Genomic DNA, 16,893 nt, shown 5'->3' on the forward strand with positions numbered 1-16,893 from the left:
GAGAGGTTTTGGGGATCATTTGGGAAATTACTGGACTTATACTTTAAGAATGAATTGCAATGTACCTATAAAGTGTATTGCCCTATTCCTATGGAGCGAATGCCCCCTTTAGGATTAGTCTATCTACAACTAATTGAATTATAGGCGTTAATAATTGCATGAACTGATCTATGGTTCCTTTTTTTTTTTTCTTTTATTATTCATTTATTTATTTTGTTATAAGAAAATAAAAAGAAAAAAAAGGAAATTTTTCCCAGATCGACAAAATAATCACCAAAAACATTTCATTCTCTGTTTCCATCGAGATCCAAATATTATAATTCTGCTGTTTCATTTTAACTATAGACATGAAGGAGATAACATTAGACAAGATATAATATATTAATGTATAAAATATATATTTAGAAAATTGGAGAAGAGAGAAAAAAAAAAGAGAGATGAAGAAGCGGGTGCATTGATTCCCCTAAATGCAGATGTCATCTAAAAATATTAGTAATATTCCCCTTTGTGTCTAAACATATGATAAGGGAAAATACCTAGTCCATGGGTCATTATGTTAATAACTTAGGGGACTACAAGCATTTTGATAACCTATAGATAGCTTATATTCTTTTCAGCCATCCCACAATTATAGTTCACGGGTTGTCGATTACACTGTACAAATTCCCCTGTGAGTATTGTATGATCTATCTGGTTAAACCATAGCATAATGAACAAGGCTTACAATGACGTCCAATGTAAAGACTCATTATTCTTTGTAGAATTTAATAAATGAGGGATTAAACAATGCCAATGATCTTTCTATGAGATATTGGAGCCATGAAATAAATAGATTCAAAAGTCTATATCAGCGTTTCCAGCCCTTTTTCCTTCAGAGGAACCCTTGAAAAAAAATTCAGATCTCAGGTAACCCCTGGTAAAACCAATTCACTGTAAGTCAGTGGAAAAAATGCCCCTTACAGTGGTGGTCAGAATCCACCCTTATAGACAGATAAAAAGATCATTGGTGTTATTATGCCTCTGGCTCAGCCAAGTGGTCTTGGCCTTGCAGATACTGTATGCAGGCATCAAAAAATGAGATTTCATCAGCCAACCCCTTGAGAAGCCCTAGGGTTCCACAGAACCCTGGTTGAGATTGGCTGGTCTAAAGGTAAAGGACAACCTAAAGTCTTATGCCCCATACACACGATCGGACTTTCCGACAACAAAACTGTGGAATTTTGTTTGAAGGTTGTTGACTCCAACTTGTCTTGCATACACACGGTCACACAAATGTTGGCCAACAATTACGAACCTAGTGAAGTACAAGAAGTTCGACGAGACGATAAAAAGGATGTTCAATAGTCATGTGATATCTCCGTTACGAACGCTAGTTTTACAAGACCCTGCACTTCCGGCTCGTACTTGATTCTGAGCATGCGTGAACTTTTGTGCGACGGACTTGTGTACACACGAGTGGAAAGTCCGACAACAAAGTTTTGTTGGTGGAAAATTTGAGAATCTGCTAGCCAACATTTGTTGGTTAAAACAAAAGAATCATAAGCCGCGCTAAACAAATGCTAGCAACTAAAAAGGCAATATGCAATAATATTAGAATGAATATTATACAGGGTATGGCAACCCTATACATATACGTGATGCAAAGCACATATGTGTAGATATCTCAAAACCAGAATCTAGTTAGTATAATTTAACATATACATATACAATAAGGTTTTTTAGCATAAACCTCTAAAGACATAAAAAGAAAAACTTAAACACCCAGTGTGCACAAATAAGTCCGTGTATAAGAGCCACCAAAATGATTGACGTAAAGCTGTACATAGAAATCTTCTATAGATAAACCACAATATTCTTAGAGGTTCACTGTTAGATCCAAACTGGAAAACTTTGTGTTCAATCCACCACCAACATATGGTAAGGTTTACTGCTAACCAGATAACCAGAAACAAATGTTCGATGAAGCGTACACACGGTCTGACTTTCAGCCAACAAGCTTACATCCAACATTTCCCGTCGGAAAGTCTGATCATTTGTACGCGGCATATGTTATTACACTCACTCCAGACCAGTGGTCTCCAAACTGCGGCCCAGGGGGCCAGTTTGCTGCCATTTGCTTGCATTTATCTGGCCCTTGGAGCAATATTTCATCCTGACACCAACAATGGGGCATAATCCCCCCTCTCAGTGACACCAGTGAAGGGTCATACTAACGATATGAGAAAAAGTAAGGTGGGACTTTAAATGATCTATTGATTTGTGGGGGTGAGATAATTAGAAAATATATTTAATTGGCATATTGAGTCTGACAATACATAACAATGATGCACATAGAAAAGGTTTAATATGTATAGTCACACATACATGGTGTTGACCTCATGAATACATAACACATACATATCAAAGGGACGGCATATAAAATTGACAAGAGATTTAATATGGAAAAAATTAATTATTGCAAATTCATATACAGTGGTGTGAAAAAGTGTTTGCCCCCTTCCTCATTTCCTGTTTATTTGCATGTTTGTCACACTTAAGTGTTTCGGAACATCAAACCAATTTAAACAATAGTCAAGGACAACACAAGTAAACACAAAATGCAATTTGTAAATGAAGGTGTTTATTATTAAAGGTGAAAAAAAATCCAAACCATCATGGCCCTGTGTGAAAAAGTGATTGCCCCCCTTGTTAAAACATACTATAACTGTGGTTGTCCACACCTGAGTTCAATTTCTCTAGCCACACCCAGGCCTGATTATTGCCACACCTGTTCACAATCAAGGCATCACTTAAATAGGAGCTGCTTGACACAGTAAGGTCCACCAGAAGATCCTTAAAAGCTACACATCATGCCGAGACCCAAAGAAATTCACGAACAATTGAGAAAGAAAGTAATTGAGATCTATCAGTCTGGAAAGGGTTATAAAGCCATTTCCAAAGCTTTGGGAATCCAGCGAACCACAGTGAGAGCCATTATCCACAAATGGCGAAGACATGGAACAGTGGTGAACCTTCCCAGGAGTGGCCGGCCGCCCAAAATTCCCCCAAGAGCGCAGCGACGACTCATCCAAGAGGTCACAAAAGACCCCACAACAACGTCCAAGGAACTGCAGGCCTCACTTGCCTCAGTTAAGGTCAGCGTTCATGCCTCCACCATCAGGAAAAGACTGGGCAAAAATGGCCTGCATGGCAGAGTTCCAAGGAGAAAACCACTGCTGAGCAAAAAGAACATCAAAGCTCGTCTCAATTTATCCACAACACATCTTGATGATCCCCAAGACTTTTGGGACAACATTCTGTGGACCGATGAGACAAAAGTGGAACTCTTTGGAAGGTGTGTGTCCAAGTATATCTGGCGTAGAAGGAACACTGCATTTCATAAAAAGAACATTATACCAACAGTAAAATATGGTGGTGGTAGTGTGATGGTCTGGGGCTGTTTTGCTGCTTCAGGACCTGGAAGACTTGCCATGATAAAAGGAACTATGAATTCTGCTGTCTACCAAGAGATCCTGAAGGAGAATGTCCGACCATCTGTTCGTGTACTCAAGCTGAAACGAACTTGGGTTCTGCAGCAGGACAATGATCCTAAACACACCAGCAAGTCCACCACCGAATGGCTGAAGAAAAACAAAATGAAGACTTTGGAGTGGCCTAGCCAAAGTCCTGACCTGAATCCTATTGAGATGTTGTGGTATGACCTTAAAAAGGCCGTTCATGCTCCAAAACCCTCTAATGTAACTGAATTAGGACAATTCTGCAAAGATGAGTGGGCCAAAATTCCTCCAGGACGCTGTAAAAGCCTCATTGCACGTTATCGCAAACGCTTGGTTGCAGTTGTTGCTGCTAAGGGTGGCCCAACCAGTTATTAGGTTTAGGGGGCAGTCACTTTTTCACACAGGGCCTTGATGGTTTGGATTTTTTTTCACCTTTAATAATAAACACCTTCATTTACAAATTGCATTTTGTGTTTACTTGTGTTGTCCTTGACTATTGTTTAAATTGGTTTGATGTTCCGAAACACTTAAGTGTGACAAACATGCAATGGAACAGGAAATGAGGAAGGGGGCAAACACTTTTTCACACCACTGTACCTGTATGTACACGTCATCTAAATGGCACTATGCAGTGTAATCAATGGTAAGAAACAATATAATCATTTGGTCGTAGATAATGAGTCTAATGCCGCGTACACACGATCAGAATTCAGGCCAGAAAAAGACCGATGAGAGCTTTTCATCGGAAAATGCGACCGCGTGCATGCTCCATCGGAATTTAGCTGTCCGAATTTCCGCCAGCCAAAAATTGATAGCATGTTTTCAATTTTCCAGACGGAAAAACTCCGGAAATTCCGATCGTGTGTATGCAATTTCCAACACTCCAAAAATCACGCCTTCTCAGATTCAACTATGACATGAAAGCTATTGGCTACTGGCTATTGAACTTCCTTTTTCTAGTCCCGTCGTACGTGTTGTACGTCGCCGCGTTCTAAACGATCGCAATTTGGTGTGACCGTGTGTAGGCAAGACATCTTGAGTGGAATTCCATCGGAAATTCCGTCTGGAAAACCATCAGAGCTTTTTCCGATGAGAATTCCGATCGTGTGTACGCGGCATAAGTAGGTTCCTATCAGTAGGCATGAGAATGCACCCTAAAAAACTGACGCGTTGCGTGGATAATAGTAAAACTCTAAGCCCTTGTACACATGGTCGGAGATTCAGATGGAATGTGTCTGATCGGACCGTATTGTCGGATAATCCGACTGTGTGTGTTCTCCTTTGGACTGTTTCCGTCGGAATATCCGACGGACCAACTTTTCCAACTTGTCCGTAAAATTTTCTGACAAAATGCTCTGATTGGACATACTCCGATCATGTGTAGCCTACTCCGACGGACAAAGTGCCACGCATGCTCAGATCAAATTCCTAGACCAAAGCTATTGGCTACTAGCCTGAACGTAGTCCTGTCGTAACGAAATAACGCCATCACGTTATGTACAATCGGATTTTCCGACAACTTTGTCCGACCGTGTGTATGCAACAGTTTCGGACAAAATCCGCCGGACAAAATCCGTCGGACAAAATCCAACGGATTTGGTTGTCAGAATGTCCGACCGTGTGTACAAGGGCTTCAGGGGCAGATGCATGTAACTCTATAAAAGACAACAAAACATGAGTAGACCAGTATGATCAAACTTTATACCCCTCAATGGGGAGGATGTGTCGTTGGTGTGGGGACACAACCGATAGGACACAGTTCCTCCCAATGACACCAATGATGGGGCACCATTCCTTCAGTGACACCATCGATGGGACAGGATTCTTTCCACCCAATGACAATGATGATGGGGCACCATTCCTTCAGCGACACCAACGATGGGACATGATTCTTTCTACCCAATGACACCAATGATGGGGCACAACTCCTCTCACTGACATCAAAGATGGGGCATTGTTTACTCCCACTGATGCTGGGACATTTTCTATTTCCAATGGCCAGTCCGCCCCCCCAAAGTCTGAAGAACGGTAAACTGGCCCTTTTGTTTAGAAAGTTTGGAGACCCCTGTTCTAGACCAATATGTTTGGAAGACTGGACAAAACCCTCACATGCGTGCAATAGTTCCATTGGTACTCCAGCAGTGAGATCTTCTTGATGAACCTCAATGCACCAAGCTGGACACATACTGAATTTCCTACATAAGCCTTTTTTTAACAAGGGTTCTGTGGAGCACTGGGGTTCCTTGAGCAGTAAGCAGTATGCAGATTACCCTCCTACCTATACTGGCCCCCAATTCAGGAGGGCAATTTTCCACTAACTTTCAATGTTCTCTTCTCTGCTGACGACTAATGTTAAAAGACACCACAGTATTTGCTATGTTTTATTTACATTGTTATTATTCGTTTTTATGATTATTACCGAAAAAGGTCTGGTATATAGAGCAGGGGGTGTTAAAAATGATCTACTCTGGGTGTCAAATATTCTGGGTACGCTGCATTATTTAACCCTTTATTTTTTTCTTATATTATAAACCTTTCTACAACTAATGTTAAGACTTAAATATTGAATACTTTTCATTTCGTTTGGTGTGTGAACACTGTTTCTTGTTGGCAGCTACTTTTATTGCATTTTTATATCTTTTGTTTATTTGCCCTGTGTGGTTTGCGCATTAGTAATTTTTTTTTTTGCACAAGACTTAAATATTATTTCAAGGATTCTTGGAAGTAAAAAAAAAAGTTCAGAAAGGGTAGTTTAGACTGTTTAACCACTTCAGCCCCGGGAAGAATTTACCCCCTTCCTGACCAGAGCACTTTTTTGCGATTCGGCACTGCGTCGCTTTAACTGACAATTGCGCAACGCGGCTCCCAAACAAAATTGACGTCCTTTTTTTTCCCCACAAATAGAGCTTTCTCATGGTGGTATTTGATCACCTCTGCGGTTTTAATTGTTTGCGCTATAAACAAAAAAATAGCGACAGTTTTGAAAAAACGCATTCTTTTTTACTTTTTTGCTATAATAAATATCCCCAAACAAATATTTAAAAAAACATTTTTTTTCCCTCAGTTTAGGCCGATATGTATTATTCTACATATTTTTGGTTAAAAAAATCACAATAAGCGTTTATTGATTGGTTTGCGCAAAAGTTATAGTGTCTACAAAATAGAGAATAGTTTTATGGCATTTTTATTGATAATTTTTTTTTTTTACTAGTAATGGCGGCGATCAGCAATTTTTATCATGACTGCGACATTATGGTGGATACATCGGACAATTTTGACACATTTTTGGGACCATTGGCATTAATACATCGATCAATGCTAAAAAATTGCATTGATTACTGTAAAAATGTGACTGGCAGTGAAGGGGTTAACCACTAGGTGGCGCTGTAGGGTTTAAGTGGGTCCTAGGGAGTGATTCTAACTGTGGGGGGAGGGGCTGTGTGTGACACATCATTGATCACCGCTCCCGATTACAGGGAGAGCTGATCAGTGACAGTGTCACTAGGCAGAATGGGGAGATGCTTGTTTACATCAGCATCTCCCCATTCTTCCTCACCGTGAGACGATCGCGGATATCCCCGCGGACATTGGATCCGCAGGACCCACGATCAAGGTCACAGAGCTCCCATCGGGCGCGCGCGCAAGCCGCACTTAAAGGGCTACGTACAGGTACATTAATCTGCCTGTACGTGCCCTTCTGCCGCAGTATATCTGCATGAGGCCGTCGGGAAGCGAAGTTGTCTCACTGCCAGAGTCTTCAAATGTAATGAGGTCAATGTGTTAAAACATCCCCTGCCCCATAACCCAATTTAAACTAGGCTGTTCCAGTCTAGTTTATACCTGTTTTGCAAACATCTCATGGTCCTCAGCTATGCATTTATAGCAGCAGCAGCTGGTGTTTTTTTTTTTTTTTGGCGGGGTGGCAAACACACACCCCCTTCCGCCTACTCGCTGTCTGCCGGTCTGTCTGGGACTTACCCCATCTAGTTGGTGGCTGACGGGCGGCGGGCTGTGGGTCAGGCAATGGGTGACAGACGGCAGGCTGCGGGTCAGGCAGCGGGTGGTGAGCGGAGAGCTGTGGGTCAGGTAACGGGTCCTGTGCCCTCTCCTAGATCACGGCGGCTTCTGCCATACATCTCTTATCGCCTCCTGCTTGGCATCCAATAGAATCGCTTGTCCTTTCAGCCAATCGGGCGATGGGTTTGAAACCTGCTTCCTGATTGGCCTGAAGGAGAATCAGTGTGACAATAGTGAATATTTGCTATCATCACACAACTGGGTGGGCTTCGGGCACAGTGCTCTGCGCCCAGAGCCCACCCTTTTTTTAATCCTATAAGAGCCTCTTGCTCTAATCACATGCTTCAAAAAAAACACCCCCGCCATTGGAATCCACGTGTCCGGCATCCCTGTATGTAGATCAGGGGGCCAGACGAATGAATGGGGAGGGCGGCCCCTAATGCATGGGCCGCCACTGATTTATAGACTGATCCAGTCTAGCTAAACCTGTTTTGAAAACATCTCATGGTCCTCAGCTGTGAATTTATAGACTGTCCCTGTCTAGCTAAACCTATTCTGCAAACATCTCATGGTTTCCAACTGTGAGTGAAATTCTTTGTTGCTACTATTTAGAGAGAAAGTGTTGTCCTCTACAAAATTGTGCTCAAGCCTTTTGGAGTATTCCACATCACCCCATTTCCCCTCCCTTGTACTGTATCTGCAAGCAATAAAACCGGTAAAGGCGAACTTTGGCACCCCAGATGTTTGATGGTGATGGCGAACCTTGGCACCCCAGATGTAGACCAGTGATGGCGAACCTTGGCACCTCAGATGTTTGATGGTGAAGGCGAACTTTGGCACCCCAGATGTTTGATGGTGATGGCGAACCTTGGCACCCCAGATGTAGACCAGTGATGGCGAACCTTGGCACCTCAGATGTTTGATGGTGAAGGCGAACTTTGGCACCCCAGATGTTTGATGGTGATGACGAACTTTGGCACCCTGGATGTAGACCAGTGATGGCGAACCTTGGCACCTCAGATGTTTTGGAACTACATTTCCCATGACGCTCAACTACACTGCAGAGTGCAAGAGCATCATGGGAAATGTAGTTCCAAAACCTGTGGGGTGCCAAGGTTCACCATCACTGGCCTAGACTGTTCAATGAGCCAGAGTCAATGGACTGTTGCTTTGTGCCTGGCTGCCTCTGCACTGTTTTGGCAAAGGACTGGTTAAATCTATGGCAGCTACATAGATATACAGTATGTTAATAAATACGGCACTATGAGGTGGTTGTTGAATTATTGCGTCTTCATGTTTTACTTTTCAACATATTTTTCTTTTGTCTTTCAGAGAGAAGCCGGACTGGAGTTTCACTCCATGTGGGATCATCGAGGCTTCTGCTGTAATCACTGCCGCCGCGGACAGCGGTATTGCCAGAAAGTCTGCGAGCCCATGCTGGGATATTATCCCTACCCATACTGCTACGGGTCGGGGCGTGTGATCTGCAGGATCATTATGCCCTGTAACTGGTGGGTGGCCAGGATGTTGGGCAGAGTTTGAGCAAGTTTGATATCATTATTTTATATTTTATTCTAAAAAGAAGAATTGCCATCCTGTGCTTCTAAAATTCTGTAAGTGCTTGGCAAATTTGAGATCAGCAATTCAAGATAATATAAGGTAAAATAGGCAAAAAAATGAATTTTGGCTAGAAATGGGCTGAACCTTCCATGCAATAAAAACAACCAATACTTGTTCCTCAAAGATACCTACACTATATTACCAAAAGTATTGGGACACCTGCCTTTACACGCACATGAACTTTAATGGCATCCCAGTCTTAGTCCGTAGGGTTCAAAATTGAGTTGGCCATCCCTTTGCAGCTATACCAGCTTCAACTCTTCTGGGAAGGCCGTCCACAAGGTTTAGGAGTGTGTCTATGGGAATGTTTGACCATTCTTCCATTTCGCATTTGTGAGGTCAGGCACTGATGTTGGATGTGAAGGCCTGGCTCGCAGTCTCCGCTCTAATTCATCCCAAAGATGTTCTGTTGGGTTGAGGCCAGTCAAGTTCCCCCACCCTAAACTCACTCACCCATGTCTATATGGACCTATTCACTCTCCCAATCAACATTGCTTATTTGTAATCCTTATGCTGCTAGCATTAATAAACAGATAGGAATATATATCACATTCACTTTTTTTCAACTTTTTTTTTTTACATTTCTTCCGCTACTTTCCGGTTTCTTGCCTAGGCAAATTATTTGGAAATATCAGAATTAATGAAAACCCTTTTAACAAACTTTTCAGAATATACGTAAATTTTAAAATTAGTAAATTTGCGAATTAAAAAGAAAAACATAAATTTGTAAAAATTAGCAAATTCGAAAATGTAAAAACCCAAAAATTTGAAAATATGAAATAACTAACCAACAAACCAGCATTAATAAACAGATATATATCACATTCACTTCTTTTCAACTTTTTTTTTTTTACATTTCTTCAGCTACTTTCTGGTTTCTTGCCTAGGCAAATTATTTGGAAATATCAGAATTAATGAAAACCCTTTTAACAAACTTTTCAGAATATACGTAAATTTTAAAATTAGTAAATTTGCGAATTAAAAAGAAAAACATAAATTTGTAAAAATTAGCAAATTCGAAAATGTAAAAACCCAAAAATTTGAAAATATGAAATAACTAACCAATAATAACTTAAATATTACTAAATATTAAATTATAGGTATTGGAATTTCCTTTCAAATTTGGCTGTTGGTGAAAGTAACAAATACAAATTTATCCAAAGTTACGAATTATCTCCGGTTTTCAGATTTTCGATTTTTGACCTTGGAATTTTTAATTTTTGTATTTACAAATACATTCAATTTACAAATACATACAAATTCAGAAAAATTAGTTAAACAGGTTTTCTTTCTTTCTTTGTTGAAATTTGTTGAAAAGATTCATTTGGAACTAAACGAATTGCACGTGTCTATATAAGATTGTGGTCAAGGTCATTCACAATTTTGGAAGTTAATAATAAGAGATCTAGTACCTACATATGCGTGTCCTCCAAGCTTTTTTAAATGGCAGGTTCAAGGAGGGTTGTGATATGATGGATGAGATGTCATTGACAGAAGAAGGTACGGAGGTGCCCATTCACTAACTTGTATGAGCTACGTATCTTAATTGTAATATAGATAATGATAATATAGGGAGTTTGAGTAGTGCATTCCATGAAGAACCTTAGCCTTTCTGACAGACAAGGAATCCAATTAGACTGCCTTGGTGACCATAAAGAGCACTATAATTCGACAAAGTAATGACAGTTTTTGGGGCTTAGTTCTGAAGTCACACCCTTAGTACGAAGGTGAAACTAGTTTCAAAGAGGAATTTAGGGGAGTCTAACGAGGGCAATTTCTTTGTAAAAGAGATGATCCCAGAGAGGTGTTGCTTTGGGTGCCATAATTTGTATGCACACATCTAATGAGAGCACTAAACGAAATGCCTGAAAGTCCAAGAGCTTTTAATATTGGTTAACAAAAACCACATAGAACAGTCAACAGGTTTTGGAAACTCAAAGATCTCCCACTTCTTTGGGACTTAAGCTAGTAATAATTATGAGGACTTAGTGATGGCACATTTACCAGGAATGAATTGTTTTGCTCTGTAAATGTTAGGCATAACAAGGATTAGTGGATCAGAAAAATGCCCATTGTTAGAGTACTCCGTGCCAGATCTTCCAAGATTTCCAGGATTCCCTGGATCTCCGTGACTTCCAGAGCTGCCAGTAACAATGCTGTATGAAGCAGCTGGGTTTGTGTCTTGTTGCAAGTTAACTGAGAGCTAAAGAGGTTTAATAATTGTCTGACAGTTGCCTGATTGTTGGCAACCTGGGTTGACCTGACCACTCTCTTACTGCCTGCTTAGACCTTAGCTTTGACCTGATTACTTTCCCACCAGCCTCATAACCTGCCTGTACCTAACTACTCTCTCAACTGCTTCATCCCTTGTCTGGACCTGAGTACCCTCTCGCCTGCTTCATCCCCTGCTTGGACCTGACTTTCCTCTCACCTGCCTCATTCCCTTGCCTGGACCTCACCACCCCCTCACTTGCCACATCCTCTGCCTGAACCTGACTACCCTCCTGCTTGCCTCATCCCCTGCCTGAACCTGACTACCTTCTTGCTTGCCTCATCCCCTGTCTGGACCTGACTACCCTCTCAGCGGCCTCATTTCCTGCTTGGACCTAACTACCCTCTCACTTGCCTCATCCCCTGCCTGAACCTGACTACCCTCTTGAATGCCTCATCCCCTGTCTGGACCTGACTACCACTCACCTGCCTCATCCCCTGCCTGGACTTGACTATCCTCTCACCTGCCTCATCCCCTGCTGGGACCTGACTACCCTCTCACTTGTCTTATCCCCTGCCTGAACCTGACTTCCCTCTCACCAGCCTCATCCATTGCCTGGACCTGACTACCCTCTCACCAGCCTCATCCTCTGCTTGGAACTAACTACCCTATCACCTGCCTCATTTCCAGCCTAGACCTGACTACCCTCTCACCTGCCTCATCCCCTGTCTGGACCTGACTCCCCTCTCACCTGCCCCATTCCCTGCCTGGACCTGACTTCCCTCTTGCTTACCTCATTCCCTGCCGAGTCGTGACTACCCTCTCGTCTGCCTCATACCCTACCTGGATCTGACTACCTTCTTGCCTGCTTCTTTCCCTGCATGGACCTGACTACCCTCTTGCCTGCTTCCTTTTTACCTAGATCTGATTACATTCTTGTCTGCCTCATCCCCTTCCTGGATCTGACTTCCCTCTTGCCTGCCTGGACCTGACTACTGTCGCCTGCCTCAGCCCTTCCTGGAACTGACTACTCTTTTGCCTGCCTCATCCCCTTCCTGGATCTGACTACGTTTTCACCTGCCTAGACCTAACTACCCTCTCACCCTCAGCCCTGTCTCCTCACCATAGCCTGTTTGTTGCAGCCACCATCTTGGTAGGGTGATCCTGAGGGTCAAAACCTAACACCAATCTGTTGCAAAGCTGGGGCCACTTGGGCTCCTGACACAACTCCACCACAGGAGCTTGTGCTACTTGGATTATGCACCTCAAGAGAGCCCTCAATAAAGATTGCACCGTCCACCCATATTGAACCAATATCAAAAATAAAAGGTACTTTGCCTTATAGACCTTTCATTTGGCTCTCTATTAGTAAATCAGATTTCTCAAATCTGGGTCGCCTGTTTTTGTCAAGAGCAGCCTCACCAGAGCCACCATCTAAACGATTTACTGATCATCTGAAATCTCAGCATCTCATTTCTAGTTGTTCCAAAAACTATGTGCGGACAGGCTTGGACTGGGTAAAAAAAAAAAAAAAAAAAAATCCGGCCCTGTTTTTTATTGTATCTGCAGCTGAATAGGATGGCAATCCTTCCAGAATTAGTCCAAATATTTTTTTCTTCCTAAACTAGCTTTCATACCGTATTCCTTCATTTATATTGCTGGTAATCACTATATACTGTATTTTTCACTGAAAAGTAAAATGTATTATTTTTTTTGTATAGTCCATAAATCAGTATTGTGCTGTGATGTTTTTTTTTGTTTTTTTCTAGAAACATTAAGGTGTCAGTAGACTTTCACACAACACTCTCTATAAATCATTGAGCCGATGAAGGTTTTGATTTTAATCAATAATATACAGCCTGAAATTTTTAATCCTCCACCCAAAGGAACCAAAAATTAAAACAAAAGTTAAAGCTCAGTTGAACTTTAAGTTTAAATTAGCTAAATAAATTCCAGGTAAATCAAAGTGAAAGGCGTTCAGAGTCTTAGGGGTTTATATATAAAACATTTGCCGTGCGCACAGGCACAACGATTGATTGGCATATTTTTTTCTTTTTTTTGCAATATTATTAGCTATTAAGACTGTCAGCTCCATCTAGTGGCCATGATGTGTTTTTTTTCTGACATACCTCAATAATAACAAATACTGCATTATGGCCACTAGATGGAGCTTCCAATCATGGGAGTTGATGATCATATTAGAAAAAATATGGCAATCATTTGCGGTGCCTGTACATAAGAAAACGTTCCTGTCCAGGGCGCCCGCGATGTCCTCCCCCAAAGCTGACCCGTCCCTCGGCTCTGGGTGCAGGCGCCGGCATCTTCAGTAAGGGATTCAGGAAGTGAAGGCTAACTACTGCGCATGCGCGAGTCGCGCTGCGCATTCTGAATAGTCCCTGCTGTCTTCTAGGACCTTTTTGCCACTCAGAAGACAGCAGGGGGGGACAGAGGAGCGGCTGAATATGGCGTAGTTTGCCGTGGATTCTGCGGCGCTCTTTTGCCGGAAGTGGAAGCAAACACCTCTATTAGACAGGTATCTGCTCCCCCCTGAAAGGTGGCAAATGTGACATCGGAGCGGGGGGGAGGAACCCGATCAGCAGAAGTTCTATTTCTGGGTGGAAATCCGCTTTAAGAGATTAGCATGAGTAGAAAAGCCAGTCCCCGGCCAGCATGCTATAGCATGCTTGTCCTCTGTGTGGAAGCAGTGGCCTCTCTGCAAAGGTCTCACGTGCCCTCTGCTAAATCAGAACTCAAGCTCTTTAATTAACAGGGAACATAAGATCTGCTGATTGCAGAGATACATTTCTGACTCAGCAGGGGGCATGACGAACCACGGCAGAGAGGCCACTGCTTCCACACAGAGAACAAGGGTCTTTCTTTGTAGATTACTGGCAGGGGACAAGCTTTTCTACTCAGGCTAGGTCTGGTTTCTAATGAAAACCAACTATAGGACACTGATAATCTTTTATTTTGGGGCTTCTGAAATATATTTAGCTGTTTTAAACTGAATGTTTAGATGGGCTTTAAAGGCACACCACTACACTGTGTGAATAGCGATCCCTATTCAGCCATTTGACTATGTGTGGGATCAAAATGATAACAGTAGATATCCTCTAGGGCAGGCATTCTCAACCAGGGCCCTTTGGAACCCTACGGTTCCTGCAGAGGTTGCAAGGGGGTCCTTGAGCTATGGCTAGTTGACCTTCTATCTGATGGTGCCTTCATGGTTCCAGGTCCATTGCCACTTGGCAGAGCCAATAGCATGACACCAATGATCTTTTTCAGCTTAATGCAATGGTGGCATGGTTCCAACCACCACAGTAAGGGACCATTCCTTCCACTGACAACCACTGTAAGGGATCATACCTTCCACTGACCACCAATGTAAGGAGTAATTTCTTCCACTAATCACCAATGTAAGGGGTCATTTCTTCCACTGACCACCACTGTAAAGGATCATTACTTCCACTGACCAGTGACCATCACTGTAAGGGATCCTACCTTTCACTGATCACCACTGTAAGGGATCATACCTTCCACTGACCACCAATGTAAGGGGTCATTTCTTCCACTGATCACCAATGTAAGGAGTAATTTCTTCCACTGATCAGCAATGCAAGGGGTCATTTCTTTCACTGATCAGTGACCACCAAGGTAAGGAGCATTTCCTTATGACCCCTGAACAACTAATCTAGCAGTACCCAAACACATGAAAATTGTTTCAATGGTTCCTCTGGGTAAAAAGGTTGAGAAAGCCTGCTCTAGGGGATTGGAACCTGAGAGAAGGTTGAGAATTAAGAATGCTTTGATAATGTTTTCTGCTAAACGAGCAGAAGTAAGGCCGGTGTCATGTCAAATAGTGTCCCCCGTCGGATAGTGTCCGCTGTGTACTGTGCATGCGCAGTACACATGACAAGCAGATTCAGAAAATATCCAAAGATGAATGACGCCTGTGCCGTGAGTCCAGGTTCTAGCCCCACCATCCAAGTGGACATAGAGTTAGAATAAAAAGAGCTTAGCGAAGCAAGGCCATGCCCGAAGCGTGGCGAGCAAAGCGAGCCTGCGAGGGGACCTCTAACTATGTGCAGCCCTATGTCCACTTGGATGGTGGGGCTTGCACCTGGACTCACGGCGCAGGCGTCGTTGATCTTTGGAGATTTTCCGAATCTCCTTGTGCTCCGTACTGCGCAAGCGCTGCGCCTGCGCAGTACACAGTGGACACTATTCGATAGGTGGACATTTTTGGACAGAACACCAGCTCCCATGATGGAGCCCATAGGTGGGCTAAAGCAAACAGCGAACAGAACGCAATGATATCCAGAAACTAGATATGTATGATACTGATGAATTATGTGATGTTTTTTTTAAAATAAATAAAGTTTTTATTTGTTTCCACTGGTTGTTTTCCTATGTTCTTATGGTGGTAATGAGTTGGGTTTTTAAGTGTGACCTCACCTTTGGTTGCAATTACATGTATTTTGTAACCCCACCACCACTACACCATCATCACCACCACTGGCATCACCATCATCCGCCACTCCTAGTCTTATGCCCTGTACACACGGTCTGACTTTCCAACGGAAAATGTTCCAATCGGATCTTGTTGGAAAATCCGATCGTGTGTGGGCTCCATCTGACTTTTTCCGTCTGAATTTCCGACACGCAAAGTTTGAGAGCTGGATCTAAAATTTTTCCGACAACGAAATTCCGATTGTGTGTAGACAATTTAATGAATAAATTAAGAAACTAAAGCTATTGGCTACTGCCCTCTTTATAGTCCCGTCGTACGCGTTCTACGTTACCGCGTTCTGAACGATCGGATTTTCCGACAACTTTGTGCGACCGTGTGTATGCAAGACAAGTTTGGGCCAAAATCCATCGGAAAAAAAACAAGGGATTTTGTCGTCGGAATGTCCAACAGTGTATACAGGGCATTACACTAAGGCTGGATTTACACCTATGCATTTGTATTGTGCTTTTTTGCATTTTGCAGATTTGCCCTACAGATCGTGTTCCATAGGAAACCATGTTAAATGGACTGTAGTGCAAATCTGTAAAATGCAAAAAGCACTAAAACTGCATAGGTGTGAATCCAGCCTAACTGTCCCCTATCCAGACAGATTAGATATGCAACTTGTTGGTGCCAATGGTCTAAATCCTCCGATTATTCTAAAGCAGAATACAGACTCTACTTGGGATTCAGTGGAGGATATACAGCCCATGCATGGCCCGGTCAGCATCTATACGATAACAATATGAGATGAATTGTATCTGCGTCCATCCATAAAAAGTTGTACTCCACGCAGATAATAGCATCTTATACTATAACTAATTTCCAAGGTGAAGGGAGAAAAGAATGGGGATCTCAGTAGGTGCTGGTTGGGCAATTTCCAACATCCCATATAGGCCTCATCAAACAATGGATCAGAGGAGTGTGCCACATATGTATCAACCAAATGTCTCCCAGAAATAATAATAATAAAGTTTGTTTTGATTTGTATGGTTTATAAAATTCTTAATAAACATATTTCCTGTTAAAAAAAAAAG

General features: G+C 42.3%; 1 protein-coding gene and 1 long non-coding RNA gene across 2 annotated transcripts in view; both read left to right on the forward strand.

Moving 5' to 3' along the window:
• The window catches only part of LOC143986589 (uncharacterized), a 254,255-nt gene extending 238,514 nt beyond the window's left edge, over positions 1-15,741 (forward strand). The window contains exon 2 of the long non-coding RNA XR_013276548.1: positions 9,473-15,741. This is a non-coding gene — a long non-coding RNA (uncharacterized LOC143986589). The remainder of the gene's footprint in view (positions 1-9,472) is intronic.
• Positions 1-15,741, forward strand: part of TNMD (tenomodulin) — a 186,905-nt gene extending 171,164 nt beyond the window's left edge. Inside the window, exon 7 of the mRNA XM_077484987.1 lies at positions 8,847-15,741. Within this exon, the coding sequence (XP_077341113.1) occupies positions 8,847-9,056 (210 nt within the window). The 3' untranslated portion in view covers positions 9,057-15,741. The remainder of the gene's footprint in view (positions 1-8,846) is intronic.
• Positions 15,742-16,893: the final 1,152 nt, after the last annotated feature.

The sequence above is a fragment of the Lithobates pipiens genome, unplaced genomic scaffold, assembly GCF_037356315.1.
Source record: "Lithobates pipiens isolate NorthernLeopardFrog02 unplaced genomic scaffold, aLitPip1_a1.2 Scaffold_1, whole genome shotgun sequence".
Taxonomy (NCBI): Eukaryota; Metazoa; Chordata; class Amphibia; order Anura; family Ranidae; genus Lithobates; species Lithobates pipiens.